This window comes from Ricinus communis, chromosome 5, assembly GCF_019578655.1.
Source record: "Ricinus communis isolate WT05 ecotype wild-type chromosome 5, ASM1957865v1, whole genome shotgun sequence".
NCBI classification, from domain to species: domain Eukaryota; kingdom Viridiplantae; phylum Streptophyta; class Magnoliopsida; order Malpighiales; family Euphorbiaceae; genus Ricinus; species Ricinus communis.
This window is the reverse complement of record NC_063260.1, coordinates 24475080-24489342: the sequence shown is the minus strand read 5'-3', so window position 1 is coordinate 24489342 and position 14263 is coordinate 24475080. Positions and strand designations below refer to the sequence as shown.

General features: G+C 37.4%; 2 protein-coding genes across 2 annotated transcripts; both read right to left on the bottom strand.

Annotated features, from left to right (window-relative positions):
• Positions 1-3796: 3796 nt before the first annotated feature.
• Positions 3797-6352, bottom strand: LOC8272477 (subtilisin-like protease 3). The gene has a single exon (XM_002509615.4). It carries the CDS (start codon positions 6327-6329, stop codon positions 3951-3953), a length of 2379 nt encoding a protein of 792 aa, XP_002509661.3. The 5' UTR covers positions 6330-6352; the 3' UTR covers positions 3797-3950.
• Positions 6353-9461: 3109 nt separating this feature from the next.
• Positions 9462-12402, bottom strand: LOC8272476 (subtilisin-like protease). The gene has a single exon (XM_002509614.3). It carries the CDS (start codon positions 11827-11829, stop codon positions 9574-9576), a length of 2256 nt encoding a protein of 751 aa, XP_002509660.1. The 5' UTR covers positions 11830-12402; the 3' UTR covers positions 9462-9573.
• Positions 12403-14263: the final 1861 nt, after the last annotated feature.

The following is a 14263-nucleotide window of genomic DNA, read 5'->3' as shown; positions in this document are numbered from 1 at the left end:
GTGGTGAAATTATTTCTTGGTTTGATAGATTGGGACATTGGGTTAGGATTGGATCAATAGCTACTGGATTTATGGGAGATTGGATGACTGTATGGCGAGACGGACGCCGGGTGTAGGTGCAAAGGGTGGTGGAAGGGACGGTGGTTGGTGGTGGATGTGACAGTTGTGTAGTGGGGGGTGATGGGTCGGTTTGGCCAGTCCTCTGTTTAGTGTTTTGATTTACTTGAGAGATGTCAAAAGAGTCATTAAAGGTAGGTGGAATTAGAGGGATTAGGCCAGGAAGATGGGCATTAGTTTGCAGTCTAGAGTAAGTATCTGGATAAGAGGAATAAGGAAAGATGTTCTCATAATTGACATCTCGACTAGTGAAGATTTTTTTTTTTTGTAGTGAGATCGTACAATTTATATGCTTTTTGACCAAGGGGATAACCAATGAAAATAGTGGGAATAGTTCGAGAGTCTAATTTATGAGAAACGTTAACATTTGTAGCATATGCAAGACAACCAAACACACGAAAGTGAGAAAAAATTAGAGGTTTTGAATAGAAAAGTTCATGAGGTGTTTTGAAAGAAAGAAGCGGAGAGGGTAATCGATTAATAATATAAACAGATGTGAGGACACATTCCCCCCAAAATTTTATAGGAAGACTAGCCTGAAACTTTAAGGCACGAGCAACCTGAAGAATATGGCGATGTTTTCGCTCCACTACCCTATTTTGTTGGGGGGTGTAAACATAAGAATGTTGAAAAATGACACCATTATCTTGAAAAAAAAGTGTGAAGAGAAAGAAGTTCGTCGCCATTGTCATTGCAAAAATTTTTAATTCGTGTTCCAAATTGGGTAAGAACATAGCTAAAGAAACGTTTCAAAATAGGTTGAGTTTCATCTTTGTGTTTCATTAAAAAAATTCATGTAAATCGTGTATAATCATCAATAATGGTGAGAAAATAATGAGCACCAGAAAGTGAAACATGACAGTAGGGATCTCAAATATCACAATGAATAATATCAAATGGTTGAATAGAAGAAATAGTACTTGTTCCGAAAGACAAACGACTTTATTTAGCCAAAGGAAAAATATGAAAAATTTTACTTGATTCAACTGAAAGATTCAAAAAATGTTTAGCAAGAAAATTCAATCGTAAAGGAGAGACATGTCCCAAACGATTATGCCACAAATCGGTGGACGAAGTGATGAGGTTGCAGGATGGAGAATTTTTGTTGTGTTTGACTTATACTTATCTTTGTTCACTGCCAATGCCTTCAAATAGTATAGTCCACTCTGTTGTTTACCCAAACCAATTGTCCTCCTCCTAGCCAGATCCTGTAAAATACACCAATAAGGAAAAAAAGTGATTGAACAATTCAAATCTCTTGTTAAACGACTTACAGACATCAAATCCACTTTAAATGTAGGCACAGATAATACATCATGTAAAAGATATTTAGAATTAAGAGGCAATAATCCTTTGACTGCAATCTCATTTTTATCTCCACTTGGCAATAATACAGGTGACAGTGAGCAATTTTTATTCTTGTGGAATAATTATGATAAAACAATATGATTGGTTGCGCCGCTGTCAATGATCCAATTTTGTGAATTTACTTTGGACAAACCTGTTATTGCTACCGTATTAGCTTTTCGATCAGAGGTTGAACTAAATTTGATTTCTTAGTTGTTGAGCATTGAAATAAGCTGTTCCAAATGGGCTTTAGATACAGTAACGGTTCCTTATGCATCACCTGGAGTCATAGAGATATTATTAGCAGACTTAGATTGGGCTAACTTTGCTTTTGGATGAGTAGATGGGCTTTAGATACAGTAACGGTTCCTTATGCATCAACCGGAGTCATAGAGATATTATTAGCAGACTTAGGTTGGGCTAACTTTGCTTTTGGATGAGTAGATGGATACCCAAGTAATTCCCAACAAGTATCAACCCAGTGACCCTCGTCATTGCAGTGTGAACAAAAAAGGTCGTCCTCTTCCAACGCCAATAGAACGGCCTCCTCTGGCCTAGCCGCGTCTTCTTCCCTATCGGCCTCCTGACGACCATCGACCGCTACTCGAATTGTCACCTGAGGACCATCGTCCTTCGCTGCCTGAGTGCCATCGCCCACTGTTCCCGAAAGAATTATTGGATTTTCCACCATAAGATGATGATTGATTATGTTGTTTGGGATTGCTCATGAATGCCATGGTTGCTACTGATTCATTCGCTGCAGAACTGATTGGGCTAACTTTTCAGTTTAGAATAATAAGCAGAAACAGAGAGTTGTCATTGTTTGAGAGATGTGATGCTTTGCTGAATTTCAAAAACACGAGGATCATTACCTTGTGAGAATCGCTCACGTAGATCTTCCCAAACTTCATGAGCAGTAGCATAGTAGATGATACTGTCGGCGATCTCTGGATCAAGAGTGTTGATAATCCAGGAATGGACCATGTCATTGCATCTAGACCAAGATCCATATGAATCAGGATGTTTTTCTTTTGATGGTGGTTCACAAGAGCTATCAACGAATCCTAGCTTGTTCTTTGAGTTCAAAGCCAATGTCATGGCCCTTTTCCAATCAGGGTAATTGTCACCGTTGAGGGTTTTGGAGACTAAAATCATTCCAGGATGATCTGAATGATGAGTGTAATTAGGATCAGATGAATCTGCCTTTGATGATTCAGCAAAGTTTTGATTTTTATTTGTTTCAAAAGGAAGAGGGACATCTCCTTCAGCCAAGATGAGAGAAATACAAGAATGATAATGAAAGGATTTAAAAGAAATAAAGAGTCAGAATCTAGTCATGCTAGTCATGCTCTGATACCATGAAAAGAAGTACACAGGTATTCTAGAATTGGTGATTTACATTGTATATTGAGGTTGTTTATATACAGCATATTACATAAATGACAGAGAGATTTTAGCTCCTATAATTGATCTGATCCTACAATCAAGCTCCTACTAGTCTCCTAAATAAGGAAGCAGTATATTCTTTGACTTTCCAACACACCGTTCTGCTTATTCATCACTTTCTCTTCGAAACTTGACACTGCACATCTTCTTCCTTCCTTCTTTCTTTTATGAGAAATGACAAATGCTCATGCTAATGGCGTTGTCATTATACCACCTCCCATTCTTACTGGCGACAACTACTCCAAATGGGCAGTAAAAATGCAATGCTATCTGCAGGCATTTGATCTGTGGAACTTTGTTGAAGCTGATACAGAGCCAACTCCTTTTACAGATGATGCAACTCATGCTAAAATTAGACACTTTAATGCAGAAAAAGCTCGAAAGTTTAAAGCCAAAACTTGCATTCATTCTGCAGTTTCTGATGTTATCTTTGACAAGATTATATGCTGCAATACTCCAAAGAGATCTGGGATTATTTGAAGGAGGAGTACCAGGGTAATGATAAAACAAGGAAAATGCAGGCACTCAATCTCAGAAGAAAATTTGAGATGGAGAGGATGTTGGAGATGGAAAATGTAAAGGAGTTTACTGACAGACTCATGCAGTAGTTAACAAGATCAGAATACTTGGTGAGGAAATGCCTGACCAGAGAGTTGTAGAAAAAATCTTACTAAGCTTGCCAGAGAGATTTGAGTCAAAAATCTCCTCATTTGAAGGATAACATTGCCTGAACTTCTCAATGCTCTTGAAGCCTTGGAGCAGCGAAGAGCTTACAAGCAAAATGGCTTGACTGAGGGGGCATTCTTTGCTAGACAAAGGGAAGCTAGTCAGTCTAATATGCAGAGAACAAGACAAAATGAATATGTCAAGTGAGGCACATCAATGCTAGACTTAACAATTACTACTTGGTTGCATCTCAATCTATTTTAGAAACAACAACTTTTTAGCTTTGTTTGACCCTCATTCTATCATTATTATAGTTAATCCAAAGTAGGCTATGAACCTACAGAATTACAACCAAGTTGTTAATCTATACCTGCTTATTCAAATATGATAGCAATTGGGCTATTAACTTTATACCCATCAGCCATCCATTTCAGATATCCTTGGGCAAAAGATCCATTAGCTTTCCCATTTCTGCTAAAAGTTACAGAGTAGGTAGCTTTCTGCTTTAGCCCACTAAAACTAATCCTATGAGGTGTCACCAGAATGTCTACACCTTTTGGTGCAAAGATCTCAAAGTCGTAAGCTGAATTTGGCTGGCCAAAGTTCGTAACTGTTCTTGTGTATGTCTGTGGCTTAGACCCCAATATGATAGAAAATGAAGGATAATTTAGCTGTGCTTCAGGTATGCTTGTAACATTTGTGCACTTCACTTTGCGCTGCACAATAACTCGTACATGTTTATCAGAATAACCCAGACCACATAAGTAAGGAATGTAATCATCAGGTTGTATATCATAAATAAGCCCAGGATCATTTGCTCTTGATGGATTTACATGGCCTGCACCCATGTCAAAGACAGTAGATGGAACAAAGTCTTCATCAGAAATGGGCTTGCCTCCAAGGTTATCCAAATTAGCAGTGGTCATGATGGCAGATTTTATGGCAGCAGGTGACCAGTCAGGATGAGCACTTTTGAGCAAAGCAGCAATGCCGCTAAGATGAGGGCAAGACATTGAGGTGCCTGAGATCATATTAAACCTATTTGTGGTATTGTCAACTGAAACTGGCCAAGCAGCTAAAATTCTCACACCAGGGCCTATAATGTCAGGCTTCAATATCCCAGGACTTGCCATGCTAGGACCTCTGGAGGAAAAGTAAGCAACTTGAGGAGCATCTGTCAACCCAACTACGGTTCCTTTAAACAGGATTGTAGCTTTTGGTGATGATGTTGAGTTTATATAAGCTTTGATAGCTGATCCTGCTTCATAATTCACATGTGATGCAGGGAGCACATGAAGACTTGCTTCCGTACTAAAGCCTTCATTCTCATAATTCATTACAATCATGGCAGCACCACCATTTTCTTTTACTTCTTGCCCTTTCGAAATTGTTCCTGAGCCTCCTTCACACAAAACTATCTTGCCTTTGACGTCCACATTTCTCAATGTTCCGTCGTCGCATGATGCTGATAATGCATTACCATTTGCACCTGCATAAACAAGTGGCAGTAATGTTGAAGGAAAATATTTTGGCTGGAAAAGGGATTCTCCATTTAACTCTGCTTTATTTCCAAGTAATACTGTTGCTCTTATTGCTCTGTCTACAGTGCTTGCTCCTACAGTTAGAATCCATGGTGCCTCATTTGATAAAGAACTATTATCAGGCCCAGAATTCCCTGCCGAGCAGCTCACAAAGATTCCCTTTTGAATAGCTGCATATGCACCTAACGCAACCACATCATCATAGAAAGGATGAGTACCGATACCAAGGGATAGTGAGAGAATATCAACGCCCTCCTCGATTGCAGCATCCATTGCAGCCAGTATCTCACTCTCGCCGACCTTCCTGCCTCTGCCAGATACTTTATACATGGCCAAGTGGGCCAATGGCGCCATGCCAATTGCAGTTCCATTGGCCTGCCCAAAGTAACTGGCACCTTGCACGGGACTTCCAGCTGCTGTGCTAGCTGTGTGTGTCCCGTGTGCCACCTCATCGAACAAGTCATTACTGTTAGTAGCGAAATTTCTTGCACCAATAAGCTTGTTGTTGCATGATAATGTTCCCTTCAACTCACATTTACCAGTCCATTTTTCCGGTGGAGGGGGCATTCCTTCACCGCTAAATGAAGGGTGATCAGGTGTTATTCCACTGTCCACAACTCCAATTATCACTCCCTTGCCAAAATTTGAATGTTTCCAAAATCCTAAATTTTGCTGGAGTCCCAGGAAGCTAGGTGTATGGGTGGTGTGCAGAGGGACCATCCTTTGTGGGCGGGCTAACACAAATCCTTCCCTCATCTCCATTGCCTTTGCTTCTTCTGCTGTAAGTTTTGCAGCAAACCCAGTAACTACATGCCGATAGGAATGAACCAAACGTGATAGCTCTGAACTAGAGGTGTTAGCCGGCAAAAATGACTGATACCAGCTACGTAAATCTTTAGACTCCTTGAATTCCCTGCCTTCTGATTTTTCTAAGAGAATAATATAAGTCTCCAAGTCACTTTCCTCTATAACAATTGCATCTTTGTCTGGTGAACCGATTAGTGGCTCAGTAATGGCTTCAGAGAATCTAAAATTTATCAAACTGAAAACAAGGAGAGACAATAGCAGCATGGTTTGCAATGTCTTATATGTTATGTTTTCCATATTGTTGGTAAACAAAAAGAAAAAAGAGAAGTGGCGTTGGTTTTGAGCTTCTACAGCCATATACATATATGCATTTATAGCATATTTTGTTAGAAAAAATATTAACATTTCTTACACAAGTTGGTTGGCATGTCTGTCTTAATTGCATCTCAATTTTAGGCCTTTGTAACTTGGTAATGGTGCCCTGTCCATGTCAATGCTATTGGTACTAGTTTGAAATATGTATGAAGTGCATAGCGATCTATTGTTCTTGAAAAATAGTTTGAATATGCTTTCAAATTTGCTCCACGAACGTGTATGTTTTAGATAAAATTCAACTAGTTTGACGTAATAATCCAATTAGTTGCTGATGTATGGGCCACTGTTGCCCCACAAGCACAAGAAAATTTTCTGTTCACACTTCAATCTTTCTATCCAATTTATCGTATTAAATTAATTTTTGTGCTTCTATTGTTTTCCTTCTAATTATCATGTAAAATTAGATGTTAATGGCTTCCATTATCATGAACACTTGCTCATAATTTCTTGTTTCAATGATGAGTTAATGGCGTGCACCATTATCTTGATTTGAATGCTGCAAGTTGGACTCGTATCTCAACATTATAGTGGAGAGGTTTGCCCACTTCTCCTGTCAATTGTCATCTTTGAATTATGGATTCACATTATTAATGGAATATGAAAGCAGAGTGTTAAGAGTATCTCATAAGAGTAATTGTTAAGAGAGTGTTTAAAGCCAGAAGTTTGCTACCATTACTCTTACTATAATTATCCAAATACAATTTAGATAATGATATGAATGTCAGTTTCATACTTACATTTATTTTAGTTATAAAATTTTATTTTATTTTATCTTTATCATACTCCTTTAATTATGTTTGGATTTAGTCAACTTTATAAATGAAAAATTGACATGTTGTAAAAATAATCAATATGAAAAGAATAATTAAATGAAAAAAGAAATACAACATCCTATTTTTTATTAATATGGTGACTGAATTATAACTAAAATTAAAATTGAATGACAGAAATAAAATAACTTAAAGTTTTGTAACCAAAATAAAATTAAATGTATAATTCAATGACCATTTGTATTATTAATGCCTAATAGAATCACAATTATGTTATTAATCTATGCCTATTTATTTAATAAATAATTATAATTTAGTATTTTAACTTTTTAATTTTTTCTATTTCAGTTTTTAAGCTTTTCTTTTTATTCAATCGTCTAAACTTGCTAATTTTTATATATTATGGTGTCTTTTGTAATTTTTACATGTAAATTACTAATTTAATTTATTTCACACGTAAAATAACTTAAATATCCTTACTTTTCGTTACTTATGATTTTTTTATTTCTTGTTTCCTTTTTTATTATTTTTTTTAAATCTTTTTTAATACTAAAAAATAAAAAATGTTATATTAATTTTTCTTTTTTTATTGATTTATTTTTTAAAAATCCGTTGTTTTTTTAAAAAATGGATAAAAAAAGAAAATAAAAATAAATAATAAATAATAATATACAATTATTTTAAAGGTGACTATTTAATTCAATAATTTATTGTCAAAAATAAGTTATATAAAACACTTTAAAATAGAAAATACTGTAATTTTCCCTTTATTCGAATAGGATATCAATTGGGCTCCAACACTATACCCGTCAGCGGCCCATTTCGGGTATCCTTGGGCAAGAGATTCATCGGCAACGTTACCGAGTATGTAGCTTTCTTACTCCAACAAAACTACTGTAATGTCTGCACCTTTTTGGTTTAAAGATCTCAAGATTATAAGCCGAATTTAGCTGTACAAAGTTTGTAATTGTTCTCGTGTATGTCTGTGGACTAGAACCAATCTTATAGCAGATGATGGGTAATATAGCTGCTTCAGGTAACATTTGTGCACTTCACCTTTTGCGCTGTACAATAACTCGTAAATGTTCGTAGATAAAACCCAGCCCATATAAGTATGGAATGTAATGGCAGATTTTATGGCAGCAGCCAGCAGGTGACCAGAGCACTTCTGAGTAGAGCAGCAATGCCACTAGGATGGGGACAAGCCATCGAGGTGCCTGAGATCATACTAAACCTATTTGTGGTATTGTCAACACGAACTAGCCAAGCATCTAAAATTCTAACACCAAGGCTTATAATATCAGGTCTCAATATCCTAAGGCATCTCCAAGTAATAGCATAATTAGGATTTTAGTTAATATGGAGTAGACTCTCATAATGATAATTCTTAAACTACTTCCGAACTAAAGTTATATTCTTAATTTTCCATAATCCCCAAACTAGAGAAAATCGAACAAATTTAGAATTAAATAAATTTTTTTATTTTAATTTTTTCTTAAACTACACCCAGCTACAGTCTCCCCCTGCCTTTGTCATGAGGAAAACCAAGCAACTTGTGAAGTATCTGTCAAGCCAACTACGGTTCCTTTAAACAAGATTGTATAGCCTTTGGCGATGATGTAGAGTTTATATAAGCTTTGATAGCTGATCCTGCTTCGTAATCCACATGTGAGGCAAGGATCACTTGTAGCCTTGGTGCTATACTTAAGCCTTCATACTATTACGGCTGCACCACCATTATCTATTTTGGCTGGAAAAGAGATTTACCATTTAGCTCTCTTTGTTTCCGAGTAATAATGTTGCTCTTGTTGTTTCTCAACTCTGCCGCTGGCTCAACCCATTCCCTACAAACTAGAGTTGGCAATTGGTGCAGTGTCGTACAGATACGGAGACGCTTGTGTGTAATATAAAAATGACTAATTCAATTATAATCCAATTAACTAATTATATCAAAACATCAAACTCAACTACAGATATATTTCAAGTAATAAGTTTGTTAAATTATTTTTAAAAAAATAAATATTCTTAAATAAAAAAATTAATCATTAAAAAATCTCAAAAAATATATTGTTTAAATATAAAATGACTCAACTTTAAGTTATTATTTTGTACTTCTTTCTATTACATTGTCAAAAATTTCAGCATTGCATATCATATAGTATAAACTGTTTAATTTAATAAAAGATATATAATGAACATAAAAAAAAATGACATACTAATACTTTTTATATAAATTTGAATTAAATTTTTTTAATAATTTCACTGAATAACACATTAAGGCATTAAATGAAAATTTAATAGCTGTAAACTACGGCAGCACCTTGATATAAATTTTAGAATAGGATATTAGTTTGCTGATTATTTGTTTTCTGATGAACATTAGAAAGAAAGGTGAAATTAAAGAATTCTTTTGACATTATAAATCTATTCTCTTCAACATATTATTCTCCATCATAGCAGCAGATAATTATATTGCAATCGACTCTTGAGCGTTATAACTATGCTTATTCAAAGATGACAGCAATTGGGCTTGCAACACTGTAGCCTTCACCTACCCAAGTCAGGTAACCTTGGGAAAATGGTCCACCAGCTTTCCCATTTTGGCTAAATGTTACTGTATATGTGGCTTTCTCATTCACCTCACTGAAATGAATTATATCAGGCGTCACCTTAACATCTACGCCTTGTGGTCCATAGATCTTAGGAGTGTATGCTGAAGTAGGCTTCCCAACATTTGTAACTGTTCTTGTGTAAGTTTTTGGAGAAGAACCCAATTTAATCGAAAATGAAGGATAATTGAGTTGAGATTCAGGTATGCTTGAATCGTTTGTGCACTTCACTGATCCCTGCACAATTAGTCCTACTTGATTGTCAGAATAACCCAGACCACACAAGTAAGGAATGTACTCTTCAGGTTGGATATCATAAATAAGCCCTGGATCATTTGCTCTTGACGGATTCACATGGCCTGCACCCATGTCAAACACAGTAGCTAGAACAAACTCTTGATCAGAAATGGGTTTGCCTCCTAGGTTATTCAAATTAGCAGTGGTCATAATGGCAGATTTAATAGCAGCAGGTGACCAGTCAGGATGGGCATGTTTTAGCAGAGCAGCAATGCCACTAAGATGAGGGCAAGACATTGAGGTGCCTGAGATCATATCAAACCTGTTGGTGGTATTGTCAACTGAAACTGGCCAAGCAGCTAAAATTCTCACTCCAGGGCCAATGATGTCAGGTTTCAGGATACCGGGACTTGCAATGCTAGGGCCTCTTGATGAAAAATCAGCAACTTGAGGAGCATCAGGTACGCCAACAACAGTTCCCTTAAACAAGATTGTAGCCATCGGAGATGATGATGAGTTTATATAGGCTTTAATAGCTGATCCTGTAATGTAATTCACATTTGATGCCGGGAGCACATGAAGACGCGGTGTTGTAATAAAGCCCTCGTCATTGATTACAATCATGGCAGCGCCACCATTGTCTTTCACTTCTTGGCCTTTGGAAATTGTTCCAAAGTCTGCTCCCTCGCACAGCACTACCTTGCCTTTGATATCAACATTCTTCAATGATCCTGGCTCGCAGAATCCAGATGATGCATTACCATTTGCACCTGCATAAACAAGTGGCAACAGTGTTGAAGGAAAATCTTTCGGCTGGAAAAGGGATTCACCGTTTAGCTCTGCATTATTTCCAAGTAATACTGTTGCTCTAATAGCTCTGTCAACAGTGCTTGCTCCTACGGTTAGAATCCATGGTGCCTCGTTGGACAATGAGCTATTATCAGGTCCAGAATTTCCTGCTGAGCAACTTACAAAGATCCCCTTCCGAATTGCTGCATATGCACCTAATGCAATCACATCATCATAAAAAGGATGAGAGCCAATTCCAAGGGAAAGCGAAAGAACATCAACACCATCTTCAACGGCAGCATCCATTGCAGCCAATATCTCACTGTCACCTGCCTCACTCGCACTTCCAGAAACTTTATACATAGCCAAATGAGCCAGTGGTGCCATACCAATTGCAGTACCATTGGCCTGACCAAAGAAATTTGCATTTTGGACAGGGCTTCCAGCTGCTGTGCTAGCTGTATGGGTACCATGCATGTACTCGTCCGAAGTGTTGTTACTATCAGTAGCAAAATTTCTTACACCAATAAGTTTGTTATTGCACAGTGTTTCATTGTCACATTTCCCTTTCCATTTTGCTGGTGGTGGAGGCATTCCTTGGTCGCTGAATGAAGGGTGATCAGGCGTTATTCCACTGTCGATTAATCCAATTATAACTCCCTTGCCATCGTTTGAGTAGTTCCATAATCCTAAATTATGCTCTAGACCCAAGAAGCTAGGTGTATGAGTTGTATGTAGAGGCACCATCCTTCTAGGGCGGGCTGACACGAATCCATCCTTATTTTCCATTGCCTTTACATCTTCTGCTTTGAGCCTTGCAGCAAACCCTGTTGCCACATGGCGATAGGAGTGTAGTAAACGCGGTTGCTCGGAGCTAAAGGCGTTAACCGGCAAAAATGAATGGTACCAGCTATCTAAATCTTTTGACTCTGTAAAAACTGAGCCTTCTGGTTTCTTTAAGAGGACAATATAAGTCTCTGAGTTCCTTTCCTCTTTCACTGCTCCATTAGTTGATGAATCAAGTGGCTTCTCAATGATGGCAAGTGAGGATCTCAAAGAGAAGTGAAGAGTTAGGAGGACCACCAGCAACATGATTAGAGATACTTTGGACCTTATGTTTGCCATACTGGAATTAGTAGAAAATGAAGTTCTGGTGTTTTTGAGCTGCTATCCTTACGGTGTGCATATATATAGTATATTTCAACAAACAGATAGTGGAGAATGTGATAATGGCCGGCATTTATCGAAGTTGGACTCTCATGGTTGGCATTTTCTTTCATATATAGTAGTTCATGCATAAAAGTTTCGCCCTAGGACTTGGTATGACCGCCCGTCCATGTCATAACAAGGCTGCGATACAACTTATGCAAGATTAAGGTTTCTTTGAATGTTAATTTTGGAACTGCCAACTGGTTTTCTATTTCTTGTTAGCCACAAGTTCTTTGAACTTTTCTTGAAAGAGCCATAATTAATAAAGAGTATTCTAAGGAATTCATTAATGATTCTCAGTATAGGAGACAAAAGAAATTATTTTCATCCTTCTTTTATAGGATTTGACATTGGTCAGAATGTTGTGTGTTTGTATTTTCTCTTCTTTTTTTTTTTGGTTCTTATTGCTTGCACGTTACAAGATGTTTAAAAAATTTGCTTGCTACTGTTTACCTTTTAGTTTACAATATTCTAGGATGGTCAATCTTTGGTTTTGCTTCAAAAATCGAACTCTGTAGTGAACAGAGTAAAAGAATATTAGCCAAAACATTATCATTTGAACCTTCACAAAAGTAAAGAAAAGTTAAGTTGATAATATAATGTGTACAATTGGCCTTTCTCACAGCCATGAATGATAACTAAATTGGTTTTATTTCCTTAAGATCCCATCCGTTTCCGAATTAATTCACATGCGACTCGATACTTGCAAGATAATCCACTCGTGATCAAAAAAGGAAAGAACTGTAATGATAAGATGTAGAGGGTTGTGTGCACTTAGGCTGGTCCCAAAAGCATCTGATACATCTCGTGGTTGTGTTTACATAACCGCCTGCTTTCTAATATGGAGAGACGGAGACGGCAAATAACTTCATTTGGGATTTGTAGTTGGTGTAATCCTTTTGATGAGGATATTCATCACTCTCTTCAGGATTACACGAAAGTGGAGGACATTTGGTTGAAGTTAGTGACTATTGGACTACTTTCATTTCTGTTGGATTACTTAAATGTTATCAGTTAAATGTCTATGTAATTGATGTAATCTGATTTAGGTGAAAAGTAATAGCCATCCTTATTTCAAGCAGGAAAGCATGGCGTTAGGTTGCTTTTGATTTTGTCTAAGAGAAGCTAACTTCTTCCTATAAAAAGAGAGGCTACTGCTGGAGCATGAACATTATGTGCATTGTATGGAAAAGCAAGAGATGGAAATGAGAAAGAAAAGAAAGAAAAAATGTTTATATTTTTCAGAGTTACAACTTTTATTTTCTGATGCAATATGTTTATATTTTCTGCTGTAACTTTTTTTGTTTCATGTTCTTCTTTTCTTCCTCCCAAATCCAACAATCTCGTTGCCATTAAAAGATTGGACTCTTGTCAAACCTCTCTTATGGTCCAGATATTCCTTCTGAGATTGGTCGACCGAAAGTTTTTGGCAGATGCTGTTGGATTATCTGGATTCACAGGAACGGAACGCTCTTTGATGAGAACATTGTTCTGCCATCTAATCCGATTCATATGACTCTGGGGACTTTTTGCTGAGGCTACTGGTAGGAAAATACTGATGCGGGCAGAGGGCCCTGCTATAAGGGTGCGGGTGGAGTAAGCCTGAGGTGAGGTGGTGCAGATTTAATAAAGATGGTGCCATGCGAGCCAGGATGGGAAATGCTAGTGTTGGCGGGATTATCAAATCTTGCTCCGTTCCTTTTCTTGCTCTGTAATATGAAGGAAGCTGGGGTTTTTCACATGGATTGTGTTGCTTAGATTCAATCTCTTTCGAGTGTTGTAGGGAGCCTATCGGCTTTGGTAGTTTCGCAACAAACATCCATGTTTTCCGTTCTGAAAAATCGATAATAAATAAGCTTTTTTATCAAAAAAAATCAGGGACTCTAATAGGGAATGGCTAGGAGGTTTGTGGCTAATCTTGGTGGTTGCACTGCTATGATGGCCGAGCTTTGGGGGTTATTTACGGTTTAGTTACGATTGGCCTGGAGCAAGGGTACGTTTCAGAAGGATCATTCTTGAAGCAGATAACAAGAGTGTGATTATTGGACAGTTCGATTAATGGAAAGTTAGCTCGCTGAAGAATGTTTCCTTAGTCAACGAGATTCTTATGATGCTGGACGGCGATCAACGAGATTGCAGGTTGAGATAGGATCTTATTCATACTAGGAAACATTCTTATGATGCTTGCGACGGGAGAGCTGACTTTCTCGCTAATATGCGTTTTGGTCTGTTATCTTGTGCTTCAGGACGTCATGAGACTGTCTTTTCCTAGAATCTATACATTCGGCCGTTCAGCCTCATTTGATAAGGAGAAAAGGGCAAAAAAGAGAGAGAGAGAAGGAAAACAGTT